The sequence below is a fragment of the Equus caballus genome, chromosome 15 (assembly GCF_041296265.1).
Source record: "Equus caballus isolate H_3958 breed thoroughbred chromosome 15, TB-T2T, whole genome shotgun sequence".
Classification (NCBI taxonomy): domain Eukaryota; kingdom Metazoa; phylum Chordata; class Mammalia; order Perissodactyla; family Equidae; genus Equus; species Equus caballus.
In genome coordinates, this window is record NC_091698.1 from 54,138,749 (window position 1) to 54,153,821 (window position 15,073).

Consider the following 15,073-nt stretch of genomic DNA (forward strand, 5'->3'; position numbering starts at 1 on the left):
AAGTAAAAAATAAATTTGCTCTGCAATATTACACTGCAGCCCTCGATCGCATCACAGCCAGTTTTCTTTTGGAGAGGTTTGCTGGGTGGTTTCAAATCAAAGCACTTTTGCAAAGGAAAAATTACATACTTCTGTTTGAAACCCAAGTTAAAGGTTGGAAAACTCGATGGGCAGTGCTCTTTCCATGGGTAGGGACAGTTTTTTGAAGGTTTTAGGCCCCAATAATATGTTTCCTATTCTTTGCTGGTCCGATCATTTCCTTAAGATGAGCAGCAGTTTCGTTTAATAAAAACAGGACCAAATCGAACATTTAAAGCACTTTTGAAACCAAAGCCAACTGCTCTCTGGCCAGACTGTAAGGGCTTGTAGCTGTCAATCAATCCCCATCTACCCCGCCTCCCTCATTAGGAAGGTAAACAATGAAAAGAAGAAGTAGATGATGAGGCAGATAGCAGAACAAATGAGGACCTAGAGGGAAACAGGACACCAGCTTTAAACACACACACACACACACACACACACACAAAACCATGGCCACTGACTCATGCGGCCCCCTCCCCCAGCAAATGCACTTTCCAAAAAACAGAGAGGAGTGCAATCCTTTCGGGTTTCTCTCTTCTCTCTCCATTGCCCTGGGCAATCATGTTAAAACTCACATGGCTGGTGCTTATTCAGATAAACCTAACAATGCACACCGCTGGTTACCATGTGAATCTTCACAAAACACACAAGAATGTGCTGGTTCAAATCCCTGCGACCTCCTCCAAAGCAAAATTTATTCAAGACAGCAAACTGCTCAGCAGCTTTATGAAAGCAAATGGTGCTAGAGGGAATTCTATCTTGTATTTACAAATTAAAAATTAGATGCATCATCATGCAATAAAGGTTAGAATAGCAGCAAAAAGCTAGAATGGTTTATTCAATTTTACCACTATTCCTTTCATTATAAACTCAAATACAGACATACATATATATATGAAACATGCCATGTATTAATTATCCACATTGCATACAAAGCATCACACAAATAAATACATGTAGTGGCCACATAACATTCTTGTAAAAAAAGAAGTGAAATATTCTATAGCATGAAGAGGAGTAAAGAAACTATTATTATGGAAAGTTTTTTCCTGAATGTAAGAATTTAAAAATTAACAAAACAGCAACATTGAAGAAAAGCCACATAATTTATCTATCACAATTTTACTCTTTGGATTTAAATGCAACTGAGGTCAGGAATTCTGGACAATTTTCTAATCTGGTTCTTGTTCTTAAACAGTCTCATTCTACACAACAGAAAAATTAATAGACTCTTCAGGTTGGAAAGATCTTAAAGGTCATCTAGTCTAATTTCAGGTAACCGTAGTTCTAGAAATATTAACTCAGAGAAAAACCTGCTAAATTTGTAAAAGATTTGTAACTAAATTTTATAATTATTAAGATTAGCAAGTTCTGATGAATATTAATTTTTCCATTTCCAACCTCAAGAAATTATTCTGATTATAAGCTTTAGTTTATAATTCGTTACTTCCAAAAGATTTTGATAAGAGCTTTACGACTGGGAAATAAATTTTCTCCACCACGCATAAAAATATAATTAAATTGAAAATTATAAAAAATTTTAAAACCAAGAGAAAATAAATTTTAACAACACATAAAATTATAAAAATTTTTAAAGCAACACATAATTTTCCTAATTAAATTATTCCTTCTCTTAAGCGACTTGACATCACTTTTAAGGCTTTAATTGATAACTAGAAATATCAAGATTTCTTTAATTTTTAAAAAATAAGGCTTTAACAATATATATGGATGAGAGAGAAAAGAGAGAAAACTCTTTTTTTAACCCCTGCGGTACTGAATAATTTTTAAAATCTTAACTTTTTCCTAGCTCAATAATGACATTTCTCCTAACTGTAACAAAAATACTTTTAAGTTATGAATATTTAGGTAATTTTCATTATTTCTAACTGACATTAGAATTTAAAATGTTCTAGCATAAATTTATAAGATTTTTCATATTAAATGTCATTACTACATTAACATGTATCTACAAAATATTAGTCAATGGTACAGGAAATAGCTATGTGTGGTGAGTAGATTTTACACTAGCAAAACTACTTTTACTTTGTATTTGCTTTCTCATGGGAGTAAATTTAATAAACATACACATGCATATTTGAATGATAATTTGGTAAACAAACTATTTTGATGATTTAAAAAATTTAATAATATCTTAAAGTTGATCACAATTCACATTTGTATGTTCAAGTCTAAATTTAAAAAATTTAAAATCCCCTTTTAAATAGCTTCACCTAGATGTAATGTCATGTTTGAAAAACCTGCACGTAAATTTATGTTACCTGTTATGCATTGTAAGAAAGGATTACTCACCTATAACACCAGTCACAGCTAGCTAGATGCACTGACTTTGGCTTGGACAGACTACAGTGTGAGTTCTGATTAATTTAAAGATTCCATCATACTTTTGCTACAAAAGCCATATCCTCTCGCAACAAATAGGATTAAGTTTTGATGCTGCATTTGAGCCAAAGTGTTGAAATAAAGAGATTCTGTTTATGTCCATCTGCAGTGAGCTGTTTTGTTAATACAAAAAAACTCTTTTTGATATATAGGGCCAATTATTCATTCTCCGATTCAGTTTATTTGCTGAAGTTGATAATTACCTTAGAAAAAAGGCAAAAGAAATACCTATAAACACTCTAACAGAAAGGACCTAAAGTTCTTGTAGTAACCCTTCAACCTTGCCACTATAAATAAGCCTGGCACTTTGATGAAAATTAACACTAGTTTTGTAAAGAGCACATTGGGGGATTGCAGTCAAGTCTTATCTTTAGTTCCAGTCAACTAGCAATCCTGAAAGAGTTTGCATCATCATCAGAGCAGGCCATTTGATAGGATTCTACTGCTGTACCTAATCAATCTATGGAAGACTGTGGCTGTGCTGTGTAACAAAGCTAAAATAGATTTACAAATGGGGTTTTAGGGGATAAGCTCCTCCACAGGATTACATATTGATTTTAAATATAAAAAGCTTATCATATAAACCATAACTACAAAAATAGTGAACCTATGCATAAATCCCTTTAGAAGAGCACCCACTTCAAACTCTAAGCCAAGAATAAATCAAGATGTACAAAATCCTAGAGAAGATCCATTTCTTGTGCAGAAAATGAACACACCACTTTCTAAAAGCCCACCCCAATGTGTGCAGAAATGAATTTATCTTTCCTGAGGGGGCATTAAATAATCTGGAACAAAAAAACTATAGGAAAAGTATCTAAAAGATGTTTGTTAGCTTAAGGGATGCTACAACTTAGCTCAGTAGAGTGAAACTCCTGCTACGAAAAAGCCCTCAGGGAAAGAAAGGTAAAAAACAGGCCAAAGTGATAATGGATTCTCAGAATAATGGATATATTGAATTTTTTTTCTCTCTCAAACCAAGCCGCTAATATTTCTTTCAGTGTGCTATGACTATTAATAGTCTGTGCTTTTCTCCTGGTGAATGGTTTCAGCAGCAGATTTCTTTGAAAAGATTTTAGTTTATTTATTATGAAAACCATCTTATGGCTACCAGGTAGAAGAGATGGGAAAGAAAAGAGGAATGAACTTTAAAACAAAGGAAAGCAAAACAAAACCAATTAATGTTGCCTATTCATGTGTTTTCCTGGGGTGTTTTAACATTCCCAAAGGCTACTGAACTGCACACGTGCCCATTCTAAGGGTTAGCTCAGAGGACACTGTCTTCACAGAACTGAACATCATGATATCCGTGCCTCTCTAGGACAAGCAAGTCCACGTACTGCCCAGGCTGGTGGGAAGGCCTCTCTCTAAGAAAGTGTCTTTATTTGTCATCAACAGGCTGCCTCTTTCCTCAAGTCTCTTTTTTTCCCTCAATCAGAAACAGAAACTAGCTGAGAGACTTAAGGCACCATCACATATGGGATGATAATATTAATTAAAAAATAAAACAGAATAAAATCTCAAAAAACTAGCAATTGTATTAAAGGTGTTTCAAAAGGAAAAACTATTTTTTCACCTCTTCTTCAAAAATATGGTCTTCTGTATGTACAAGAAGAGCAGGCAGATGAAATGTTAGATTATTTAAGACTGCAGGTCCGGTACACACGGATAGGACTGCTGATGACAGTGGGATCTTTTATATGTATCACGGCCCTCCTTTTAAGACAGAATTTGGTATAATACTGGTTTTGGGATAGAAGCAATATCTGCCTTAGAAGTCAACTGTACGGTATCAAGTCGTATTTTAGGGATGATTTAACTTAGTATACATGAGAGAGTGGGTAAAAAAAAATGTTAATACTCTGTATTGAGTGTAATGTATAATGAATCTATAAAGAATAAACTGTATAATGAGTTACATATTATACATACTATATATATACATTTCATATTACACATACATATATATACCATATAAATAGTATTTGCTGTACATACTTTTCAACTGACTATTTAGCTTTCCAATCTCTTTTAAAGACTGTACTGTTACTACAAAAATTATATGAAGAGGAAAAATACCATTTAGTATACTTGTGCATTTTCTTTCAATGGCAAGTTTCATAGAACTTCTTAAATAATTTTGACAAATTTTACAGTCATTATCAATGGCATAATTTGATACATTCGGATAGCCACTTGAAGGAAATTAGCTATCTGAAGCCTTTTAAATAAAGTAAGTCTGATTTCTAAACAAGGATATACAAATATTGTCAGTCACATTTATCAAATGAGATTGTGGATATAAAAGTAATTAAAAAATAAAACTTCTATAAATGTATAAGATACTAGTTAGATAAATAGCATGTATTTTATTTAATAACAATATTAATTAAGATATTTTAAAATGTATGGTTTCATTTGGCTTTCCCTTACAAACTAAAATTTCCAGTTTCTGAACTAATTAGAATTGACCTATTATGGATCAGGTACCTTATCAGGTGAAGAAGGAAATTACCATGGACAGTCAATGGGTTAAGAGGTCAATATAGAATAGGAAAATCAATTTGCATTGATTAGACAAAAGGTCCATTTTACAGAGCCCAGAGGATTAGCTTTTAAGCAGACATCTTTGAACTATAAGACATTTTCAACTAAGAGGTGTAAGGAGAACAGCATTCTAAAACACCTAAGAATTTTTTAAAATAATCATAAATAGTAAATACTATAGTTAAGCTAGCTGATGTTTACTGATAGTATAAACCATCCTTAGGACTACCATATAATTCATTTAAAAGCTTTATGAAAAGTGTGAAAGTGTTTCATTTATCTCCTCTGCCAATCTTTGCCTGAATATTCACTTAATAGAAGTTGGAATCTTAAGAACTAAAGTAGACTGGACAGGTGACATCAATTAAATATTAAGGTAAAAATTTAGAGTCTGAATGTGAAAAATCAAAATGATAAATGTTTCCAAAACCTCCCTACTGGAAACAACTTTAAATTGCACATAGTAAAATGTAATTAAATCATTTAACTCCCTATATTTTCCATTTTGTGCACATTTAAGCTTACTGACAAAAGTTAAGACACTTTTGTGTTTAATAGCAAGCATAATGATTATCTATCTGGATTAGGGTCCTGAGGTTTTACGTGACTATTTCTGCCTCTAAAGCATTTATTTGTAATTCTTGTTGGGTCCTAGTTGGGCCACACCTAGTGAGACCAGAAGTGTATTACACTCTTTAAACCTCTGACACTGACACCGCACATCCCTCACTCCACCACAGCATTTCTCACCTTCAATGGCCAGCATTGCCCGCAATTCCCGATTCAGCAGTTCATACCGGCGTTCTAAATCATGTTCTTTTTCCCTAGGCAAGTTGCAAAAAGTTCATCAATATGCTAATTACTAAATCATTAAACACTTAAAAGAACCTTTAGGTTACATTGATTTTAGGACTCATAACTGACTTTTCTCTTTAACTTTAAGCTACTCAAACAAATGATACACAAACCTAAAACCTTCCTCAGCTTGAGTATTTACTAGTGCGATTATTTTTCTCCTTCAATTTTGAATTGCACAGAGGTATATTTTAATCTGTGGATAAGTAGTCTCATTCTTCAATGCACCTTGTATTAAATGCCAGCTATAAGGCTATTTTGTAAAATATTTTTCATAGTTCACAATAAACATTCTTTTGTCTAGAACTCCATGTGAAAAGACTATAAAAAACATGAAAGTACTACCAGTGTAAGTCTAATACAGAGATGATTAAAAATCCAGAATTAGTTCAGTTTTGTGCTTCTTCATAACTCTTTTTATCAAGCTCAGGTATGGCAGAAATGACAAAAAGAGTTTTTCGCTAAAATAAAACATGTAAGCCTGCTCCTTCCCACACTAGGTGGCATAAGATAAGAACATTGCTAGTGAGCAAAAAGGAGCAAGCATTAAGTCCTATACTGAACTAAACGCCAAAGACCAGGAATGCTTACATTTGGTCTAGTCGCCATTTTACTGTAATTCTTGCTATGATAAAAAGGTCACTTCTGTGTAAGCCATTAATCTTTTATCCCAAAATTTAGGGTAACACCATCTGTAGAATACAAAGGTACTTTTGTCCTCATTAAGAGTTATTTTAATTTTTAACAAAATTTGATGTTAAATAAACTTCAATTTTATTTATTTTCCCCCTCTTAATATAATCCTTAATATAATCCCTTAATATAATCCAAACCTCCTTTTTGTGCACAAGTGCTTTATTTCTTAAATGCAAAAATTATTTATATTCCTTGGCTTTCTATATAATACATTTTTAAAAATATTACACTCTATTTTAAAATTCTTACTGTTCAGATGAAAATTGCTTATATACTATTTATTTAAAATATACTGTAATCTCAAGGAAAGAAAAAAAATAAGTCTAATAAATATGAAACCCCAAAGAAGGCAAAAAGCCTAAGATTCATCAACGTCACAGGAAAAACAGGTATAGTCACGAGTACTTACAGAAGAGACAGCTGGTTCATTCTCCTTATTAAGGCATTTTTCTTATTAACTAACATAAACCATTCCTGCATCATAGCTTCTTCTTCTTCTGTGTTCCTTCCTATAATTCATGAAGAGTTATTTCTTATTATATGACATTTTACAAGCCAAATAATAGTTTATTTAGTACATGTTCTTTTTTTAACATGAAACATATTTTAGCTACACCAACAGTACAAATTAAACTGTTTATAATAACAGAAGATTAAAGTCCAAGACATGAAAAAAATCAATATTTAAAAATTCATAAGCCAATCTTCCAAAGCTCGTATTATTCAGCATATACATTTCAGTTCCCCTGTACATTTCTACAGATCATACCAACACTAAGTACAGTAAAAAGAAAGTGTTCCAACTTTTAAATCCTCCCCAGAGGCTGACTTGTTATTATGTTTCAATGAGGAACTCATGGTGCTGACAGACATATGGTCATGATAAAAAAAAAAACATTATGAGAATTATAAGACTAGCAGGAAGATCAGAGAAGTCCACAGATTTTGTGAAAGCTTCCACTTGTAACAACTTGGGTTCTTTTTTCTTATTTTCCTCCCCTAAAATAAACTAAAGATATGTATGTGCATATACCATTCTGGAACTCATCATCCCTAATAGGGTAACCACTTGCAAATTATTCCAAATATTAATGACTTATAAAAAATACCTGTAGCTATCTGAAAAAACATTATAATGAACACAGTAATGTTCAGTAAATCACAAAACATGAGCAGAGAGGTAATCTAAAATTTTAGATTACAAATTTACTAATTGCACATTTAAAATTCACTTTCCCTAATAGCACTTCCATCATCCATACGACCCCCCTTCAAAAGTCAGTATATAACCGGTATTGTTCATGTAGAAGTAGGCCACAATCATACTCAAGAAAAATATTAATTCCCCATCTTCTTCCTTTCTCTCCCTTCAAATTTTACCTAGTCAAATTTACAATTCTTTGACTTTTTTTTCTGGATTTCATCTATAATTTGTTTATTGATTTGCTAAGCCATTATTTAATACTTCAGTCCAACTTCTGTAAAGATTCATAGGGTTAACTTAAATATCCAACAAAAAATTAAATATCCCAGCTAATTCCTTAAGTTTCATTTTCTTTTTAAGTGAGATATTTTCTTTTAACTTTCAAATACATTAGCAGTCCATTTTAAAAATTCACGCAGTACAGAGGTATAACTGAGTAAAAAGTCAAGCCCTCTTTCACCAATCTCACCCTCCCCAATTCCCCACTCCTCCTCCAGACGTAAGTACTATTAAGTACTATTACAGTTTAGCATATCTCCTTCCAGACCACACAGATAGCTTTGTCTATCACACACACACACGTATGTACCTTATCTATAGACACATACAGTGTTTTTTTTAATATAAGTGAGATCATATTATATATTATCCTGTGATTTGCTTTTGTCATGCTGTTCAAAGATCTAACCTCATTCTTTTTAATACTTGCATAAATTACGGATGTACCATAATTTATTTAACTATTTCTACATTAATAGAAATTTTTGGAAATTTTTAGAATGAAAATAAAATATAAAGAACTGATCTGTGTGCAAAAGATTAAACATGTACTTCAGAATATCCCTGTAAAATAGATATCTGTTGTTCATCATTAGGGAGAACAGTGAGGATGTGCGCCTTCATTAGATGCTGCTGATACTTTACGGTATGAAGCAAACTTAGGACAGATTCTTTTAGTGTATGAACAAAAGTCTTTATTGTTTTACAGTATTTTTAATCTCTCTTTTAGAGTAGCTGGTTTTGTATTCACTTTGGCCCATGTGATGTCTTGACACTGATCATGTGATACAGGCTGCGATAGGCACAAATCCCTGGGTAGCAACAAAAGAAGAAAGAGTAAAAAGAAAAAGCTGAGAAAAAGCTTGCAATTTGGAAAAAGGCCAATTGTACCCTGGTGAAGGCCTTTTTGATCAGTGAAATGACACATGTGTGCAATATTAATAGGCATAGTTTTTATGATATTTTATTTTCTGATTAAAGACTTAATTCTTGTGTTCATAACCTAAGTGGCTTCTAAAAATATAGACATATTAAAACTTTGTTTTGAGTTTAACTTAACCTATAATTGAGGCTTTCAGGCAATACTAGTAGCAACTAGCCTACTCTTAAATTAGCATCATTTTCTTCAATGGAAGACTGCTTGCATGAGAATAACAATATTGATGTTGTACTGTGTTATTTTCAGTTTAACTCATGCCTGTGATTTCCAGGTAAGAATAAAAGATCCTCCTCCCCTAATTGTTAGGAAATGTCTAATACTACAAGAGTCTCATGTTTCAAAAGGAAATAAGCCTAACGATAAGAAATATTTAAAAACACACTACATACTGCTACATAGATTATATAAATTAACTGAAAAAACATATTTGAGGTTAAATCAATTCTGTAACACTAACTCCTTATTCTGAGATAGTACACGGTGATGGAAATCTATACTTAGCTTAGTAATAAAAAAATTAAATTTTCTTCTAATACATCATTACACTATTGTTTTTAGGGATTTAAAATTTTTTAAATTTAAAAAGCTTTTAAAAGCCAGTAAGTTGAACCATTACAAATTAATCCTGACTTTAATAACTGGTTAAAGACCCCTTTAGCTTTATAAGTAACAAAAAATATTAAAGCCTGTGATCACAGTGAGCTTTTCTCATTTCTCCTTTAACCATTTGTTATTTAATCCAATACTAGTAATCCAATTTGTCCATCAGACTTTTAAAGGGCAGAATGCAACTTCCTCAGCTTAGACACTTTTCAAAGTACAATATATTTTTCAAATGAATGCTGGATGTTTCATTTTTCCCAACTGTTCCTAGCTCTAATGCATGAGGAAAAAAAGAACAAGATGAACATTGTTCATACTGATTAAGTAAGAGCTCATTAAAGAGCTGTCAGTGCGGTACTTTGAATATGCATGAAGCATATAATCAGATCTAGTACCGTCACTAGAGGAGAATACGGTAAGTACAAAGGATTGATTTAATTACTTAGAGTGGGCTGTGGTGGTAAAGCAGTCTTGTTAGTGCAAAAAGAAAAAGAGGTTGTATTCTGGCACTGTAAGAAAAAAGGCAGTTTTAGCTTCTGCCACAATACATAATCTCAGAATAAAGCACTTTACATTGTAGCTTAAAATGAAGACTGTCATTATTTTATAAAATCACCATAAATCATTTTCTGTTGTTTAACCTCACCTGGTTAATTATCTCTTTCAAAAATTATCTTTTATTTGTAACTACAACTACATTTTTATCACCTTAGAGTCAATAATGATACTTTGTTAAATCTTAAATTTTTTTCAGTTTTATGAACTGAAAAATTCAAGACATCTACTATTGAAAGACCATTTTAAAATTTAAAAAAATGACAAAATACTAGTTAAGTATACAGTTACCAAAATGTAAAAGCATAACTGGGTTATTAAACTATATTTTAAAACAATGTTAAACTATATTTTAAAACAATATAAATATACTACCAATAAAAAACATCACTTTAACATTTTAAAGTATTGACTAATTAATACAATCTCTGGTAATATTGTTTTCTACTTTGTTTCCTTAAAGACTTCTGTTTTTCATTTTGCCTTCAAGAGTGTAATGTCTTTTCTGACACCACAATCTCTTAATGTCAGTTTTTTCTTTTAATCAATTATTGTAGCCAGAGTATGATTTGTAAAAATTATTAAATAATCCACAATAATGATAATGGCAGGGAAAGTAAGTACGTAAATATGACTTCATGTCATTCTCTCTGTCACAGTTCACAAAACCTACTTAATAGAAAGCAGCATACTAACACAGCACTCCATGTAGTATAAATACTTCACACTAGTCGACTATACAGCAACCACCTTATACTGCATCTCTTCCAAAAAGAAAAAGTGACTTAAAGTTAATATTTAATTTCACTCAAGAATTCATTCATTCATCCATCCAGGAATTTGTATGTAGTTTTCATTTATTTTTTCAGAAGCAGTGTTTTCAATGTAAATTTTAAAATAAATAAAAGTGATGTCAAAAACTTAAAATTATGAAGCACATTTTTAAAAACTGTCTACCAATTAATCTTTCCTAATTAATCTTTCACCACAAACTTATTATCTATTTAGAAAGACATGAGTTTTAGACAGTGAATTATTATATAAATGCAAAATGAGAAACAACACAATTTTAGCTGAACAGAAGATGAATTCAATGGAAAAGAATGAAAACACAAAGATGTAGGCAATTGTCATATATATAAACAAATTCAAGATTTTCCACCATGAAAACATTAAAGAATGCTGAAATCTTGCCATAGCCCCATAGTGGAGATAGCTGACTAGTGACCACATATGGCCCTTAAAGGACACAACACAGCAAAGCCAAGCCAAACATAAAAACAAAAAAGTTGCCATTACAAACTGTCCCGATGGTACGATTATAGGAATATGATGACCTTTGAAAGACATAATATATTACAATAGAGACACACATGTCCAGCTAATTGGTACTGGAGAAACATATTCTAATAATGAAGTAAAATCTGGTAGATTTACTAAATGGATGAGAAAGATGAATTTAGTGCAGTTATGTAGGGTCACGGACACATGAACTTCAAAGCCGACATTACTGCAGAACTCCAGTGCCCCAGTTTCAGAAAATATTTTAAACTTAGGAAATTAGAGCTTTATTATAAAAACAAATTTCACTATATAAGCAAATAGCTGATATATGTTTCTATTCCAAGAATATCCTAAAACAGCAATCAACATAAATGAAGAATCTCATCATCTTTACTAATGTTTTCAGCAGCAATTGTCTTAAAACTATTTGCTCAGCATGATATATTTGTTATAGTATTAAGAATATACACTTGGGGAAAATCCTGTCTCCTTTTGTTGAAGTAAAATAAAAACTAACGCACTCTCTCAAAATAAACACACCTTTTATTTACCCATTTGGTAAAAAAGACTGTGGGGAGAGATTCAGGGCAACATTTCTCTAGAGACAACTTTTCACAGACTTCTATGCATGTATTTCTTACAGGAGGAAGTATAGACAACTTCACCAAAGTTCCTTCTTCATAAACTTATGGGTACAAAGAAGCTATTTCTAAAGGTTGGAAATTAACAGCAGTCCTCTTGTACCAAGTTTTATGCCAAAGGTTATGCCAGATTTCTCAAAAGGTAAACCAAACACAAACTTAAAATAGCAAAAAAATAAAAATAAATACTAAACCACAGAAGTAGTTGTCATAGGAAAAATTATAACTAATAAAATTCTTTATATTAACTTACAGTTTAGTATTTTTAAAAAATTACATATGGGATGGGGTTACACCTATAACTTTTCAATGCTAAGAGCCGTTAAAGGTATTACATATGACCTACATTTCAGGTAATGCAGGACTATCTTGACTATCTACAAATAGGCACTTGGCTAAAATTAAAACACTCAGAACAGAACGCTGAAGTTGTATTTATTTTTTAAGGTACATTTAACATATTTTAAAAAATGGAATAAAACATATTGAGTCACTTTTATAGGCATCATTCAACCAAATAGATTGCTGTCTACTTAGAGAATCAATTAGGCATCCTCCAATAAGGGAAAACTTGAATTGTGAGCCACACTTACAGATGGAGAGGTTCTCCTGCCAGTTCTCCCCTCTCTTGAAGCTCCTTTTGTTTGGACTGCACCTGGCAGACTCCTCTCTACCCCCTCCCTGTCCTAGAGCCTTCTCACAGTCATGTCATGAAAATGACTTAAAGAGTGGCTCTATGAGGCTGGCCCCGTGGCCGAGTGGTTAAGTTCGCGCGCTCCGCTGCAGGCGGCCCAGTGTTTCGTTAGTTCGAATCCTGGGCGCGGACATGGCACTGCTCATCAAACCACGCTGAGGCAGCGTCCCACATGCCACAACTAGAAGGACCCACAACGAAGAATACACAACTATGTACCGGAGGGCTTTGGGGAGAAAAAGGAAAAAATAAAATCTTTAAAAAAAAAAAAAAAAAAAAAAAGAGTGGCTCTAGAAGTGACAGAGACGTTAACGTTAAAAAGATGAACATTAAGAGTTGAATAAAATTATTTCTCGAAAAGTGGGAGTGGAGAGAAGCAATATTTCTAGATTAATGTATTTTAAGATAGGTAATTTTAAATATGTATGTATATGTAGCTAAATTAAATTAAATATTACAAGAGATATTTCTAAACTTTTATATATTGAAGTAGGTCAAAATTTCTGGAGGGGATCTTCTCATTGGGAGAATAGGGGTACATCTTTTTTTTAGCTCATTTGTGCACACAGTTTTTATAGGGTAGTCTGGGAACCCAATCCATAATTTAAGTATTTTATGGAAAGGCATCTGACTTATAAATGAACTTTAGAATAAAGACCTCTTTTAAATTAAGGACTACCTTTATGAATGTTTACGTACAATAATTCTGAGAAACTCCTGTGGATAAGACTATAAATTCTGATAGGGACAAGCATAATGAAAATTTCTACACTGTCTATAGTTTCTGTGGCTGATTAGAGCTGTTGTTTTGAATATGATGCAAATGAGATGAACATTGAATCTGCATCCAAAATGGCTTTTCTCCAGTTTGGTTAAAAAAAAAAAGTAACGGAGCCTCTTGATCTTAGACTAATTAAGCTCTCTAAACCTCAGTTTCTCCATTTCCATAAGGATAGTCATATTACTTACGTGGTTGGTAGAGGAATTAAATGAGAAAATTCATGTAAAGTCCTTAGCACAGTACCCAAGACTAAAAATGCTAGCTCTGATGATGATAATGAAGAGGGTGATGGTGGCACATGCTGAGCCAGGAGCTGGAAATACAAAGATGAGGTCCCTGTCCTCAAAAGGGCTCCTAGTCTAATGTGGAGACAGATACATAATCAGGAATAGCTGGATCAAGGGTAAATTTCTGAACAACTCCATAGACACAAATTATATTTTAAATCTTTGTTAGTCATAACAAAGTCTATCGTTAATATAGTTAGTACACCATTGGTCATAAGCAGGATAGGTGAAAAGTGTGGATGAATCAGTACAAACTCATCTCTGGAGCTGGAAAAATAAAGTGAACGCCCTACTGGGTCATCAGTGTCACTGATACGTACAAAAGACAGCCATAGGTACAGTGACAAAACAATGTGGCTGTGCTCCAGGTAGTGACAGTCTGGTTACTTGCAGTGGGTTTTAGAGATTCAAGAACAAAGAAGATCATGGAATACTGCTTATTATCAAAAAATAAAAACGGTAAATTTTAAGACCAAAAATTACGGACTAATAGAAGACACCTAAAAGTTTATTAGTTATTGAAATAAAGTAAAAAAGAAAATGACTATTTGAAGTACAAATTGATGTAATTTTAAGAAAAGAAAGCCTACAAGAAGAAAAACCAAATATTTATAAAACAAAAAGCTTCACTGAGAAAGTAAGTTTTCATCATTTTTACAGAGATTTTTATATTAAAAGCAGGGCATCTTTAAAATTAGCTTATGAAATTGGCAATGTAGATGAAATGGCTGATTTACTAAATGCCAGGTGAGAATGAGATTAGATTCTGTTCATAGTGTGGAAAATTAAATATATATAATTTTTCAAATTATATATAGAAGAACAAACAAGGTAGATATGCTCCAAATAGGATTCTTTCTATTAAAGGGTTTCCCCAAAGATGTATTATACAGTCACCCAGCTACTCTTTTAGGTAAGCCTCTCCTGTGTTGCTTAAAGCCTTTAAATGTCCTTAAAAAATCATACCCAGGGTGTCCCCAGAGCCTCCAGTTTCCAATAAGGAATGAGTTCAACCCCAAACCCTCAATGCACTACCAGCACAGTAATGTCCTCTTCCATTTTATACCTTCTTTGATCATGCCTGGGTTCAGATAAGCAGGTTACACTGGGCTATATCCTTCCTTATGTACCTTCTTAAATATCTTTATTCAATGAGGGAGAGCTAAAGAGAATTATGTCTACTTCCTTCTAGCCTGTGACCACATTCATTCTCAAAATACAGA

At 32.5% G+C, this 15,073-nt stretch overlaps 1 protein-coding gene across 45 annotated transcripts in view; it reads right to left on the reverse strand.

Annotated features, from left to right (window-relative positions):
- EHBP1 (EH domain binding protein 1) overlaps positions 1 to 15,073 on the reverse strand; it is a 479,839-nt gene that overhangs the window by 2,014 nt on the left and 462,752 nt on the right. For 44 of the 45 annotated variants that reach the window (XM_070235400.1, XM_070235417.1, XM_023619016.2 and 41 more), the window contains 2 exons: positions 6,992 to 7,091; positions 5,782 to 5,855 (listed from right to left, as the gene is read on the reverse strand). In XM_070235400.1, the coding sequence (XP_070091501.1) occupies positions 5,782 to 5,855; positions 6,992 to 7,091 (174 nt within the window). Of the gene's footprint in view, positions 1 to 5,781; positions 5,856 to 6,987; positions 7,092 to 15,073 lie in introns of those variants that run through there. The other variant, XM_070235420.1, reaches the window with a different exon arrangement.